This window comes from Dermacentor silvarum, chromosome 4, assembly GCF_013339745.2.
Source record: "Dermacentor silvarum isolate Dsil-2018 chromosome 4, BIME_Dsil_1.4, whole genome shotgun sequence".
In the NCBI taxonomy this organism is placed as follows: domain Eukaryota; kingdom Metazoa; phylum Arthropoda; class Arachnida; order Ixodida; family Ixodidae; genus Dermacentor; species Dermacentor silvarum.
The window spans coordinates 6531775-6547955 of NC_051157.2; the positions used below are offsets into that span (position 1 = coordinate 6531775).

The 16181-nt window shown below is 46.2% G+C and overlaps 1 protein-coding gene across 1 annotated transcript in view; it reads right to left on the reverse strand.

Moving 5' to 3' along the window:
- The window catches only part of LOC119449366 (dehydrodolichyl diphosphate synthase complex subunit Dhdds), a 31087-nt gene extending 15972 nt beyond the window's left edge, over positions 1-15115 (reverse strand). Inside the window, exons 1-5 of the mRNA XM_049666749.1 lie at positions 15036-15115; positions 9044-9255; positions 7417-7559; positions 1069-1185; positions 698-799 (exon numbers count right to left, since the gene is read on the reverse strand). Of these exons, the coding sequence (XP_049522706.1) occupies positions 698-799; positions 1069-1185; positions 7417-7559; positions 9044-9255; positions 15036-15039 (578 nt within the window). The 5' untranslated portion in view covers positions 15040-15115. The remainder of the gene's footprint in view (positions 1-697; positions 800-1068; positions 1186-7416; positions 7560-9043; positions 9256-15035) is intronic.
- Positions 15116-16181: the final 1066 nt, after the last annotated feature.

Sequence of the window (16181 nt, forward strand, 5' to 3'; positions counted from 1 at the left end):
ATTCGAACTGAATGAATGGTTACGGACATTCGTAATTTACGAAAGATTACATATGTTCGTAATTATCTCTCGTGCGCGAGCGCGCTCTGGATGACGCGGAATATTTTCTGCGGATGGAGGGCAAACTCGTGACAGAAGTATGACGTCGTCATGCCGCCCAGGCCAAAGCCAGCATGCAAAGTGGCCTACGGACACGACCGCATACCACACGCTCTTCTTTCTACTTTGGAAATTACTGGTGCGAGCAGTTGAGCGTTTCCCTCATACTTTCGCTTGCCTTGAGGACATTCCTTCAATAAAAGACGGTTTTAGTATACTACTGCTACTACTACTACTACTAGAAACAAGGCTCAAAAGCAAGGTGGGCTCAAGGGGGTCATCCCCCCCTCACCAAGAGCCAGAAGCGGGAGCCCCGCCCCCTCTCCTAGTGATCAGCAATACATGGGCCACACACACAGATGCGCAATTACATACATACATACATACATACATACATACATACATACATACATACATACATACATACATACATACATACATACATACATACATACATACATACATACATACATACATACATACATACATACATACATACATACATACATACATACATACATACATACATACATACATACATACATACATACATACATCCCCCCCTCGATCAAAGGGAAAGCACTGATAAGATACTCACTCTGAACGAAGTTGTCCCTCCTTGACGGCCTGCGCAAGGCGGCGCGCCATGCGCGTCACCTGTCGGCGCGATGAGTAAGCTACGCAGGCGACCGTCACAGTCCTGCACCGGAACCGACGAAGACGACGATGTGACGCGCTCCCTCGTCGCGGAGAGACCAAGAGTGCCACAGTGATCCTAGCATATACACCGCCCCAAAATTACACCGAAGGATGGAAGTATATCAATTTTTACATCTAAACTGGCCTGCTGAGTCATTTCCATGTCGCCTAGATCGATACGGTCGATCGCTCTAAATCTGGGCTCCCCATACCACGGCGCGATCAGAAAGTACGCATTACATTCGAATGACGTACGTCAAAGGCACAAACCTGGCGTTATCCGCGGTGGCAAGATCGACCTTCGCCAGGGAACGCTGAACGTCCTTGGGAAGCATCTCCAGGTCGCCAGCACACCGTACGCGACGACCCATTTTCCTGAAGGTGTCCCTACGCAGAGTTCATCTCTTAATACGGATAGACACAGGTTCAAGCAGGTGCTGCTTCGCTTAGAAAAATGTCACAGTTTCGCCCTAAGGGCGAAGCAATGAATGCGATAGCAACACAGCAATGTCATACGAAGTAAGGTGAGCGGCTTTGGTAGCAATATGAATTGTAGTAAACATGAGCTGATTAAGTAAGCAGGTGTGCTGCGGCGTAAGTAGACCGACATAAAGAGAGACTCGATGACCACGAGAAGGCGCGTGTGAAACTGTGGTGTTGATGAGAAGCGCTTCCCGTGGGCAGCGCGTGCGAAGGGACACACCTGTAGCGCTGCACTGCCGATCCGGGCAGCATTGCGTGTGTAGCGTGCGTTGGAAAATGTGGCCCGACTATTACGAACTGAATGAACAAGCGTGGTGTGAGCGCGCACAAACACGAAGAGATCACACTGAATGACAGCAGACAACGACTGTCAAAACGCTGGCAGCAAGCATACGCCGCAGCGGGCGAAGGTACGTGCGGTCTATCGCTTCAACGGAAACTGAGCGGCGAATGCACTTAAAGGTCAGAGCCGTGTGGAGATAAGAGACGGTGCGAGCGAGCGACGAGCGCGGTTGTTGGCAGAGAAGTGCGCCCCCCCCCCCCCCCCTTGCTCCCTCCGGCGCTGGCTTCCTGCTTCCTTGCTTGCGCGTGGGAGATTGAGTGCGTTCGCTCTCCGTGATAGCGCGCGTCTCCGCACGCTTCCTCTCGGGCATACGGCGCGCGGCGAAGATTTTATCTATAGGGAACGTCACGGCGACGGCGACGGCGACGACGACGCCGACGGCAGAAATCCGGTTCAAGTGTCCATATAATTGCTATCGCAATAAAAATCTCGATTCACGTTAACCTTTCAGTGGAGCGGCATGAAAATACCAGAATTAAATGTTAACTTTTCATCGAAATGTGCGAAATACACCGACAATAAGGCCCTCAGCTAACAATATTCACCAAAGAGAAAAATATTGTTGTGGTTAAAAATAAACTTAGCCTGGCTGGACCCTCTTCCACCTCCGTCAACGCTCTCTCTTGATAAGTACATCCTGTAAATAGTTTTATACGTGTAACAATATTTTGTGGAAACGTTTTCGGCAATAGGCGGGCAACACCCGGCAGAACACTGGAAGCGAGCTTCACCTCGAGCCACCTATGGATTCGTCTGAAATTTCTGGAGGCAGTTCTCGTCAGATGTGAATCATAGGTATACACTCAATTTCCGCTGTATTACTAGTGTTACTGTATTACTAGTCAGCCTCTAGAGTCTGTAAAAAAGTACGTTTATCTAGGTCAATTACTCACAGGGGACCCTGATCATGAGAAAGAAATTCACAGAAGAATAAAATTAGGTTGGAGTGCATACGGCAGGCATTGCCAAATCCTGACTGGGAGCTTACCACTGTCATTGAAAAGAAAAAAATGTCACAGTTTCGCCCTACGGGCGAAGCAATGAATGCGATAGCAACACAGCAATGTCATACGAAGTAAGGTGAGCGGCTTTGGTAGCAATACGAATTGTAGTAAACATGATCTGATTAAGTAAGCAGGTGTGCTGCGGCGTAAGTAGACCGACATGAAGAGAGACTCGATGACCACGAGAAGGCGCGTGTGAAACGGTGGTGTTGATGAGAAGCGCTTCCCGTGGGCAGCGCGTGCGAAGGGACACACCTGTAGCGCTGCACTGCCGATCCGGGCAGCATTGCATGTGTAGCGTGCGTTGGAAAATGTGGCCTGACTATTACGAACTGAATGAACAAGCGTGGTGTGAGCGCGCACAAACACGAAGAGATCACACTGAATGACAGCAGACAACGACTGTCAAAACGCTGGCAGCAAGCATACGCCGCAGCGGGCGAAGGTACGTGCGGTCTATCGCTTCAACGGAAACTGAGCGGCGAATGCACTTAAAGGTCAGAGCCGTGTGGAGATAAGAGACGGTGCGAGCGAGCGACGAGCGCGGTTGTTGGCAGAGAAGTGCGCCCCCCCCCCCCCCCCCCTTGCTCCCTCCGGCGCTGGCTTCCTGCTTCCTTGCTTGCGCGTGGGAGATTGAGTGCGTTCGCTCTCCATGATAGCGCGCGTCTCCGCACGCTTCCTCTCGGGCATACGGCGCGCGGCGAAGATTTTATCTATAGGGAACCTCACGGCAACGGCGACGGCGACGGCGACGGCGACGGCGACGACGACGCCGACGGCAGAAATCCGGTTCAAGTGTCCATATAATTGCTATCGCAATAAAATGTACAATCATTGCATTCTACCGGTGCTAACATATGGGGCACAAACTTGGAGGTTAACAAAGAAGCTCGAGAACAAGTTAAGGACCACACAAAGACCGATAGAACGAAAAATGTTAGGCCTAACGTTAAGAGACAGGAAGAGAGCGGTGTGGATCAGAGAACAAACGGGGATAGCCGATATTCTAGTTGACATTAAGCGGAAGAAATGGAGCTGGGTAGGCCATGTAATGCGTAGGATGGATAACTGGTGGACCATTAGAGTTACAGAATGGATACCAAGAGAAGGGAAGCGCAGTCGAGGTCGGCAGAAAACCAGATGGGGTGATAAAGTTAGGAAATTTGCAGGCGCAAGTTGGAATACGCTAGCGCAAGACAGGGGTAATTGGAGGTCCTGCAGTGGACATAAAATATAGGCTGATGATGATGATGATGATGATGATGATGATGATGATGATGATGATGATGATGATGATGATGATGATGATGATGATGATGATGATGATTAGTGTGATACCACTACAGCCGGGAAGCTTGTACTTGTCTTTTGCCTCTTACCGTTCAGTATAGTAGTAGAGCCTTGCCCTTAGTGGCACATACCGATTCTGGGAGACGGGCCACAAAAAGGGTAGTTCAATATAGAATAAAAAATGGCGTGCTTTCAAGAGAAAGTGACTCGTACGTTAAACTTGTTCGCCATCCTCTCTTCCTGTCCTAATCTAACCAAGCAGGTTTAAAAAGATTTTTAGCAATTTTTAGACCTCCTTGAATGTAACAAATGACGCTTTCTGCCTGTCATTCAGTGTTGGCCGAAGGCTTCTAACCAGAAACTCCGCATTCTCAACCGAATCTCGGAGAAAAAAATTATCTTCCTGCTGTATTGCCTGTAGGTAACGTTGTCCATGCAGGGTAAGAAACGTGTTTTCAATCAATCAATTTATATCCCAAAGTGATCGCTACAATAATAGTCAGGCCGCATAAGCACTAGGTATTGTCTGCCGTGGCTGGGCAGTGTATAGCTCACTTATATGGGATAACTTGAGTTAGCTCTAAACAAACACGCACAGAATGAAAAAGAAAGCTCAGCCTTTAATGAACACAAAAGTCAAAACCAACACCTACAGTAACCAATACTTGAAAACATGAGGGCATCATGAATAAGCTATACAGATTTCTTGAAATTAAGCGCTGAGATACACGTGAAATCCACCTCTGCAGATAAGTGAAGCAGCCAGGGGACTGTCCATATGTTCCATATGGCCATACAGCTCCATATGCAATGTTAGCCACGATTCGTTGACAAATGCGGTCCATTAATTTATAGGGTGACACCAAATCATAAGTAGTCAGGCCATATCTGATGATATATTAGCTTATGCTATTGTGAAATCAGTTTTCGCACAAACAAAACTGCATTAAGCTTTAGCGTATACACGGTAACCATACGTGCCAACCTGAAAATTTAAAGATTCGTAAGAATCAAGAGAGCGGGAGAGGGGTGACGTCACATATCGTCAAAAACGTTGCCACTTCTGTGGTATACATGCGAACTTTATCAACAATGCTCTAACTTTGGATGCAGCACATACGCAATGGGAAACAGCACATACTGGTAAGCAGCGCTATTTTGTGTTGTACTGACTTTTTAGCCACTTTGTTGTCGCCGATGTAACCTGCTTCGGGAACTGCACTGAATAAACTTGTTCTTAACAAGTACCCCTCTGGTATATGGCGTCTAGCATACCTTTGGACACCATTGGACGCCATTAAATCTTTAAACACCATTAAATCTTTAAAATCTTTAAATCTTTGGACACCATTAAATCTTTAAAATTAAACCTTTGGACACCATTAAATCTTTTTCGCGTAGATGAGTCATTTTTCACAAAGCATGACGCACGGGCATTTCCAAAATCGTAAAAAGAGTCCAAAATTGTAAACCTTGCGAAGAAATTGGAATAGCTGGCATGGCCCTTAGTCGCTGTGCTCTGAATCCCAACACAGAGTGCCATCGAGTGTAAGAGCTAACGTAACCTGGAGATACTGACATTTGTGTCTTAAATAAGTCTATTTGTTTATAAATATTCTGTTGTCATCTGTCACCGAATATCAAACTGAATTGTGATGGAGGCTTTATCAAAAGTTAAATCAGATAAGGTGGCTTGTATCACCCGTGTATAAAATAACTTTCGATTTGAACGGCAGACTTGCAATATCATTAACGTAGATTTTAAATAAGAGCCGTCCCAACATGAGCATTGAGGCACACCTGAATTTTTGCTTAACATTGGACGGAAGGGGTCACCTATACGCAGACAGCGTAAGAGCTCATTAGGGTATTTTTCCAAGAACGAGAAGAAGCTGCATTATATAATTTCGAACGCAATTTCGATCAACACTATCGAATGTATTTGTTTAAACCGGCGAAGATGGCAAGTACAAAATAATGAGATCAATATTTTATCAAATAATATCATATCAGTTTCATTGAATATCATTGAAGTTTCCTGAAAATTGAATTGTACTGAGTACATTGCGAAAAGCAAATCGAGTAGTAGCCCGAATTTAATAAAAATTTACACTTGCATGAACAACTTTTTCTATGTACATGTTATAAAACTGCGAATCACTGTGAGTTCCAAATTATCGGAATATTTAGTTGACCATCTTGCAACGGTCTCAGAACACTCACGTTCAGGTTCTTCTAAATATGATAAGTAATTTTTTTAGTTATAAAGTAAATCAAAACGACCTCGAGTTGGGGAAAATTTCACTCAATATTTCTGAACCTAATTTCATGAAAACATGGTCATTTATTATCTTAAGCATTTTCATCCAGTCCCATGAATCTGCTTCAGGCACCTGCGGGTAGAACGCGCTATTGCCAATACGAAATGAGGAGGCATTTAAACACCACACTGTTAAATTTTGAGAATCAGGGGCCGAATTCACAAAAAAAGTTGTCGCAGTTTCACCCGAAAGGCGAAGCATCAATTGCGATAGCAACTTAGTAGAGAGCTATACGGAGTAAGGATAGTAGTTTTATCCGCTGTACAAACTTGGACATGCAGCAGCACCGGCAACACACAGCACTGTTGTCGACGCCGTCGGCGTTTTGCCCGCGTTCGCACAAAATGCGTGCGGCGTTGGTGACTGTTCCCGGAGCCTCTGATATAAATAGGCACTTGGTGCCGCAGCTAAACGTCGCCTCCCTTCCCTGCCCCCCCCCACGGCCTTTCGTGCGTCAGAAGAAGGCGCGTTTGCTCTACATATATGGTGATTGTGAAGGAGGAAAGAGACGCCTACTTCTGCAGCCCTTAAGGGAGCACGGCACAGAACGCGCGTTTGTTCTCCACCGTGCGTTCACTCCCCGTGAAAGCGCGCGTCCCTCGCGCTCTTTCACTCGCACATACAGCGTTCGGCGGCGCGCGGCGACGATTTCATCTCCATTGACGTCATACGGAACCTCACGGCGACGGCGACGGCGACGGCAACGGCGACGGCGACGCCGACGGCAGAAATCTGCTTTGGAGTGTCCATATAATTGCTATCGCAATAAAAACTTTCTCGCGCTAAAGCTGTTCGTACAAGCAGGTGTCGGCCACACAACAGTGTACTAGAATGTATAGCCACACGGCAAAGGCCCAACGACAAGCAGCGGCACTCACGAACGAAAAAGCTCTACAGCACCCATTGCCCAGTAGTATAGTAGGCTTTATGTAGAACTGCGAACATAATGCACTCCCGCCGTGGTTCTTTTGCCGCATTGCTGAGGCTTTAATTTAGGAAACTGTAAGTGCAATGTGTCACAAGGCGAATCGGGGCCTATATCCAAGCAGCCCATATAACAGCGATCGCTATAAAAGTATGGTGGACAGAAACGCAAGGCAATGCAAGAAGGGTATGCGGCACTGGCGGCTTTTTTGTTAAGCTCTCGAAAGCACTGCTAACGAGCATGTATGCTTACGAGTTGTCCAGAATGTATTGGCAGCGCCTAGAGATTTCTTGAAAGAGGCCGTCTTGCTCGCTTCGGGGACGCCGGAAGTTGTCGACGCTGAAAACGTAGACGATCGACTCCTTGACGCCAACCAGGGAGCACCAGGTTCCGACCTGCTCCGTGCAGCACCAAAGTACACATACGACCGTCATGCTCCCTATCCTATATTACGAGACAAAGAAAGAAAAGGCGCACGCAATACAGGTCACACCGCAGCGCTGTACCCATGTATATGCACCGTTTTCCGTTCTTCCAAGATGCAGCCCACGTTATCGTTCGTAGCAAAAAAAAAAAAAAAATGTCACAGTTTCGCCCTAAGGGCGAAGCAATGAATGCGATAGCAACACAGCAATGTCATACGAAGTAAGGTGAGCGGCTTTGGTAGCAACAACACGCAGAACTGTTGTCGACGCCATCGGCGTTTTGCCCGCGTTAGCTCAAAATGCGTGCGGCGTTGGTGACTGTTGCTGGAGCCTCTCATATAAATAGGCACTTGGTGCCGCAGCTAAACGTCGCGTCCCTTCCTTCCCCCTCCCCCACGGCCTCTCGCGCGTCTGAAGAAGGCGCGTTTGCTCTACATATATGGTGATTGTAAAGGAGAAACGAGACGTCTAATTCTGCAGCCCTTAAGCGAGCACGGCGCAGAACGCGCGTTTGTTCTCCGCCGTGCGTTCACTCCCCGTGAAAGACGCGCCCCTCGCGCCATTTCACTCGCACATACAGCGTTCGGCGCGCGGCGACGATTTCATCTCCAAATGACGTCATACGGAACCTCACGGCGACGGCGACGGCGACGCCGACGGCAGAAATCTGCTTTTGAGTGTCCATATAATTGCTATCGCAATAAAAAGCGTGAGCGCATTAGAAACGACGACGCAGGAAGATATATACACAACGCAAGCGCTGCTGTAGAAGGAAGCACTGTATTAGAAGGAAGACATCTTCCTTCGTCTCCGTTTCTAGTGCGCTATGAATCAATAACAACTCGCCAAGTTTTCCATCCTCTTCACGTGATCGCACCGCACTGGCGGACGAACGCTTTGCAGAACATGCATCGAGGCATTTGGCCGGTTGAGCGGCACAACCTTTGCGAGACGCAATTGGACTGTTTTACTCAACCACTTTAAGAGGTTGAATGTAAAGTTTTATTTGAACATCATATTTTATGCATATTTGAGGAGAAGGCTCGTTTGTTCAAAGCGATCCATGCAAAACGAGACGCTCGTGGTCGTCGACGCATTGCGCTCATGAATCCAGTTGCATTTCTTGGCTACGAAGTTTGATTGAATGCCGAGGTCACCTGGATCAGACTATGCGAAGAAACGTAGGAATAGAACTTGACCACCCAATTTATATTATTTTTCTCTTCTTCTGCAAGAGGCTCCTACGGGCAACAAGCCTAAGAGGGCGCTACAGTTGAGCGACTTTGAGTGCGCGCTGCTGGTCACTGCAGCCGCTGGCCATGCGCTTCGCTGTGTGCAAGGATAAGACAGGGAACGGACCACGTGACACACGAGTCCTAAGGTGTATGGGCGGAGCCAGCCGCGCAAATCGCTTGCCGCCGAGAGGCGGTGAAGGCGCGAGAGCCAATGCTTACCCGGCCGAGTGCGTGCGAGCCCGCGACGTGGCCTTGGTCTACAGTGACGCCACGCTTCCTGGCGAAGCGCCGGTTCCCGTCGGGGATGACGCCAATGGCTCGTGGCACGGGTCCCAGGCTGAGGAGCCACACGAGCAGCCTCTCGTACCAGGACACCGGCGCCACGCCGAAGGCGCCGAGCTCGGCCCCGTCGACAGCAGGGCCTGCACACCCTAAAGAAGCCCACGAGGGTGTTGAACGGGCGCTTTTAAATATATCACGTTTTCTTACACTCTGCAAGCACTGCACTGCAAAAAATGCGCTGTCGTTTTTACTGGACGTCATCACACATCATCAGGCTGCCAACTATCCCCCGTAACAAATACAGACTGTCTGCAATTTCCTTCCAAGGCACATTCAACTGTGAATCGTTCTTTCTGAGTAAACTATAAGGGGTTATATTTCTAGCTTCGGATTACAGTAGGGTAGATCACCATTTCTTTCCTTTCAAAATACCACCTTCCAAATGGCTGCATTATACAGGCCGGCCTGGTTCACCACCTCCAACATACTATCTTTGCAACAATGGAATCCGTGCGGAAGTATTTAGATTAAGGTTATGCCGCACAATGCGAATGAAAATCCTGTCCATATTGCCCTGGTAAAGAGAATCGGAGAATATATTGAAGAACCTATAGTTCAACAAGATAATGAAATGTGCCCGTACGAAATGCTGCCTCAGTTTCTGCCATAACTACGAAGTTTAAACATCGCAAGAAAAACGCAAGCGTTCTTACTAAAGCACAGTAGGCTTGCAAACGACAGCCGATCTCAGTTTAAATGTCCGCTCCCCAGTCCATATTAACAAATGTCTATGCGGCGAAGAGAAGGAAAGCTGGCTGGACTTTGACGGATGGGAAGGTGTTCGAACCAAAGTAAGGCGCTTCACCACGCCCTTTGAATAATGTACGAAAGCGTCTTTTCAAACACTGCTTAGCATTTAGACTATAGCACGGTCGCTGGTTAAACAGCGACCACACGGTAATGGCTATGTTAACAAATATGCGCTGTGATTATGTTGGTTTACAATTCAAGAAACGAAAAGACTCAATAGCAATCTTTCACGAGAACACACAGTTAGCGCAAAGCAATTTTAAATTACTGATTCGCGCCATAGCTTCCCATTCACCTTTGAGGTAATCATGCTCACAGAGACATGGTAGTTTGACGACTCAGAAATAATGCCTTGCTTATATTCCTCTTATTATATGAGCATTTACAAAAGTAGAGGTAATTGTGTCTTCGCTACTATCCATAACACTCCATCTCGCATCATCAGATAATTCTCTGAAACAGCATTCGATTTCCAAGTACCTAGATTTAAACAGAATAACAATGTATCTTGTGTTGTTCACCAGCCACCATATGGTTCTATCGCAACCCTTTTTAACAGCGAAGCTGTTTAAGCCAGCCGTAATTTGTGGTGCGTAGCAAAAAACTACCAAGAAAGAAAAGTAACTTTCTTGCCGAGGCGAGATTCGAACCCGCGTACCCCCGCTCCCAAAGCGAGCGTCGTAACCACTAGCTATACAGCCACGCTTGTAGAGCACGCATTTATGCGAACCATATGATTTAGGGAGCCTACATGCAAGCGCTTCAAGGAGGATTAAATCCTCCTCGAAACGCTTGCATGTAGGCTCCCTAATATGAATGCGTTCGAGCGTCGTCGTCTTCGTCCACAGCTGGCGCGTTCGTACGCTCGTGCTCTGCGAGTGGAACAGGTTTTGCGCGCTAGGAGAGCGAGAGAGAGAGACGCATTCACGGAGTGGGTCTCCTGGAACGTGGTGTCGGTGTTGCAAGCTGCGCTATGCAGCTTGCAACACCGATAGCCGTAAGTCCGTAAGTCCGATGGCCGTAAGTCCGAGACGCGCGAAAAGAAATTATCATCATCATGAGTAATAAGATGAACAGTTCGCGCGTACTTCCGGAAAATGCTGGGCTACGATCGCCCAGCTTCGCTGTTTCAAGCGTCGCGCGGCCCTGTGCAAGGTTAAGCGGTTTCTTTTTTTTTTTTTTTTTACTTTTTTTGCATTTCTAGACCGAATATGCGATCGCGTCTGCTGCAACGAACACAACCTATTTATGGGAGGTGGATTTTAATATTAACCCTCTTGCACCATCAAAAGAGCGACACAATTTGTTAAATTTGCAACAACCTAGTATTGTGAACAACGTAATAAAGTTCCTTGCTCATTACAAGATCGTCGTTACATTTACTTAGTACTCTAATCCCTAGTTTTGAGCCTACTGAGATATCTCCCGGAGAAAACGCGATTAGTGACCATTTACTTATATACATGATTGTTAAGAACTTATCTCTAAGACACAAACCTTACAATACCTTCTTTCCCGGTCAGAAGAACAAATTAGACCAATCCTGAGCGATTTCGCCAGGATTGTGTTGAGTAGGGCCCTGTTTACCAAGCGCATACTTCTAATAGTGCGCTAGACAGATTTCTGCGAAGTTTAAGTGAACTTACGAGAAACATTTTCTAGTTTCAATATGTAAGGCGCATCTGCGGGTGCCGCAAACGCAGGTGACCAAAGACTGCTCGAAACGAATCCATTAATCCGTGAGAGAACTTTCTGCTCGCTAAATTTAAAAATAATAATAATAACCATTGTCAATTTAGTAAGATTCGCAACAGGACATACGAGCGAAGAAACGACACCTAATTTAATGGTTGTCTAACGTAAGTCTTCCAAGCCCGGACAAAATCTAAAAGCCAATTCGCTCACAGTCGCTAAGCACGACAGCGATAGCAAGACACGGTCGGGTTCTTTCCTGTTTGGAAGCAACAAACTCGTTCAAGGAATATTTTACAGAACTGACAAAGGAGCGTCCATACTATTTATTTATTTATTTATTTATTTATTTATTTATTTATTTATTTATTTATTTATTTATTTATTTATTTATTTATTTATTTATTTATTTATTTATTTATTTACAGTTACAGCTAGCCTCAGTTTAAGGCTGTTGCCGGATTGGGAACTGAATACGTGGTTTTATTGACCCTTTTCGCGGAGCAGTTTGCTCTAGAGGAACGAGATGGCGCTTTCGGCGGCGCGCCATACGTTGCCTCAGCGAATGCGCGCGAATACGAAACCATTACTGCTTCTACCCTGCTACTGCGCGATCAGCTGTCGAAAATGCAACTGGGTGTGCGCTAATGCACTGTGCCCAATTCATACTGCAAAATGTGTAACGATAAAGGCAAGACGTGTGCGGTAGTTAGCTGCAAAAATAGTGATTCGCATATTTGGAATGGAATCAACCTGTGTCGCCACTGCTACATAAGGACTGCCTGTGTTGCCGCCCTTCGCGATGTACGGCTTTCCTCAAGGATAAAAAAAAAGGTAATTCATCCACCTGCGCTGTATAGCTAACTTCCAAAGAAAGGACTTCAACTCCGGAACGTCGGCACTTGGGAGTGAGTACCGCTCGTTACAAAATGAAGTAGTGCCACTTACTCGAATAGTAAGTTTCCCGCACGTTATCTACACACATCCACCCCTACTCGCACGCAAACCTACGCCCACCCTATCGCCAACGTATCAATAATAAGTGAATAGGCGCTCACTTGAATCAATGTGCCGAAGCATGAGTGACGGCGACTACACCGACAAGACACGAATGTTGGAAGCTGAACGTTTCGTGACGGTCCACAGAGTAAGCGAGGGACTAGATCGAGATAATACGTCTTTGCTACGAGCTACAGCAAAGTACGGAACATTTAAATTCCAAGCTTTGTGCGCAGCAAGAACAAATTTATCGCAGCAGAGCACACCCGCGAGTGATTACGCTGAAAATAACCAATCAGATCGTGGCCGCACCGAGGAACGTTACTGAGTCACAAATATGGCAAGCCGCTGGTTGAAAATGTTTGCCAAATAAAGAACGCAGAGCACACTGATCCCGATTTAATTCATAAGCGGAAAGTTTGGACAGCTTGGAATACATGTCTAGCCCCGCTTTTAGTACAAGCACCGTATACGCTGCTCACGCCGTTTGGACAAGGCGCAATGAGCTCCTAAAGCACTTACATGTCCTCTAAAGCTGTGGCCAAAGCTTCGTGTCGTGCACGCAGTCACCGTCTACGATACACATCGAAACAGAGGTTTGCTGCGCCGCGCCGGCGTCACACGCTTGCATTGTAAACGCGGAGGCAACGGAGGCGGATGAGGCAAGCAATGGACGCGTCACCACGTGATCAAACATGGCTGCGCCCACGGGAGTGCCACGAAAAGAGTCAATACAGTGAATAAGTTGTGCACATACGTCCACATGTAGTGAATACTAGGAATATAATCATTTGTCACCAAAGAAGAAAAAGAAACAAGACAAGAGAACAGTAGAGAGAAAAAAAAAAAAGAAAGTTTGGACATCATTTTTGAAGAGGCATCAATAGAGATAGTTTACAAGCTCTCGTGACAACATATTTGGCCGTCTAACTTCGCATTGCAAGAAAGAATAGCGAAACCTACCAGGTTCAGTGTTTATTTTTTATATTTCTCGTTAGTCTAGACGGCGTAAGTGATAAGATATATCAGGATCAATTTTCATTCTTCTTTCTTCTTCTTTCTGTGGTTTTACGTGCCAAAACCAGTTCTGATTATGAGGCACGCCGTAGTGGAGGGCTCCGGAATAATTTTGACCACCTGGGGTTCTTTAACGTGCACTAAAACGCAAGCACACGGGCATTTCTGCATTTCGCCTCCATCGAAACGCGGCCGCCGCGGCCGGGATTCAATCCCACGATCTCGTGCTCAGCAGCGCAACGCCTTAGCTGACTGAGCCACCCCGGCGGGTAGGATCAATTTTCATTTGGTCATTTTAAAGCTGGAAGAAATACTTCAGGCATAAAAATTTAGCGTGTTCTAGATTAGTCGGTAATTTAGACATATTCAATGGTTCAGAAGTGTAGCGGTCGTATTTATTATATGCAAATAGAATTGTCTTTCTTTGTACATTTTCCAACATCGCTACGCTTGAATTATTAAATGGATACCCGCATATTGCACAACACTCCTCTATGTGGTCGAATGAGAGAAGTACAAGCTAGCAATTTCTTGCCGGCTACTGAGGTGGATTTTTTTTCGTATTGTCATCTTCGTAATACGACTTTCGTTAACATCGACGACCTACAGCTAAAATTTGCTAAATTTGTTTTGGATTTGCTTACACCAGTGCTGATGTACATTTACCGTTTATGCCTATCCTCCGGTGATTTTCATAAAAGAACTTGAAATTGCCCAGGTTGGTGTAATTTATAAATCTAGACAATATAGACGAATGAACAAAAACAGCTTTTCAAGTTATAAACCGAAAACAGTGCAGCCTGTATATAAACACAATTATTCGTCTGCATTGTGTGGAAGAAGTCAGAATTACTTGCGTACCGCAAAGGGACCATAGCAAGTGTTTCTGCCATCCAAGTTGCACTCAAGTAACCAGAATTGTCAGTCAAGCCCATCTACGTTTTTTCCAATGTTTTTCACAAATCCTGATCTCAAACAAGACCTGTTCATGGCGGCTTCCCACATCTCCTCACGCGCCGAACTGCCGCACTCACCTTTATTTTAATTCGTTCGTGCCGAACAGAACCACCTTCTCGCCTCCATTCACGAAACTTTCCAAGCCGCAATCTCTAGTATTGAACAAAGAAACTCACCCACTCCTCTCTGTAACGCCAACAGGCTTTGAGAGTACTTTAAATAAATAATAAACAGAAGCGCCTTGATGCTTAATTTCATAAAATTGGCACGATATCAACTTAATCATTATTTTATAGCAGAGATAATGGCTTCTTCGACGCAGAACCCAGCGTCTTCCAAGACCAGCGTCGATTATTCGCTTTGCAATATGCAAAGCGCTGTTATATTCATAGTTATATCAACTTTCAACGCTCGCGTTATCCTTATGTGATTAGGAACGATGTACCACACTTACCCATACGTGTTTTGTTTCCAATCAATGCTGTAGAGCAGCCCCGTGAAAACGTCAGAATGCGCTGAGCGTGCCACCGTGTCGATCTGGAGAGACGGAAATGGCTTTTTATACCTATACTCGAGCGCCTGCTCACATGGCAAACATTGTCTTCCACTGTCTCGTTCCCTTTACACTCGCAAACATCGCGGCGATTGCAGTTCGGTCCCTGACTTTCCTTGAAGTTCCACGGAGGCCTTCGCGAAGCTTCAGCCTCGGTTCTAATGCGAAGCGTTATTTGCCTATCCCCCCAACCGCCTGGCCTATAGCGGTTTGGCGTGTCTGCTGGATCGGTAGGTATGGCTGGGTGCTGGATCGGTTTATACATATTGTAACGCGGCGAGAAAAATAGGTTAAAGAAGAGAACGACGACGGTCCTTGGGCGAGCATATCCACTGCGGCGCGATTCAGAAAACACACCACTGCAAATAACATCGCGCAATCATCCTTGTCAACATCTGATTTCCCGCATCTCAATTTTTCTTGGCACAACAAATGGTGCTCCAGTAGAAAAATTCAAGCAACGATTACGAGACTGCGGTGCCGAGTCCCCCCACTGAATCTTGGCCTCCACTGGTCTGGTCTGGCTATATCACCTTTGTTTCCTTTATTCAATGAGAGTGAATGTCTGCAACACTTCTTTTTGACATGCCGCTGGACCATTATCAAAAGGAAAAGATGTTTAGAAGAACTTTTTCAAAACCTTGGCTTGAATTTGACTTTTCCAGTAATTCTTTTCTTTGGGGCTACCGTACTGGGTTACAGCCACAGAAACGTTTGTGAAGCCATCTGCATCTTTCTGCTTGAGACAGAAAGAATCGCATGCTAAAATTCTACTTAATACTACTATGCTCGCATAAGCTTTTCTGCAATGCTTAGATATTTGATCATTCATATCATTAACAGCAGACACTTTAAGTCCCATTTACAAGATATATACTTATTTCATTTCACTTTACTTTCCTAAAAAAATAACAGTTTTTCACCGCCCTATTGATGGCCGATCCCCTAGAGTGGGCTGCGGCATTTCACTGGGGAACAAGAACGAGGGCCATCTTCCCGATCGATCATGTCGTCCAGCCTTGATCTGCGAATAAACACATAATCATC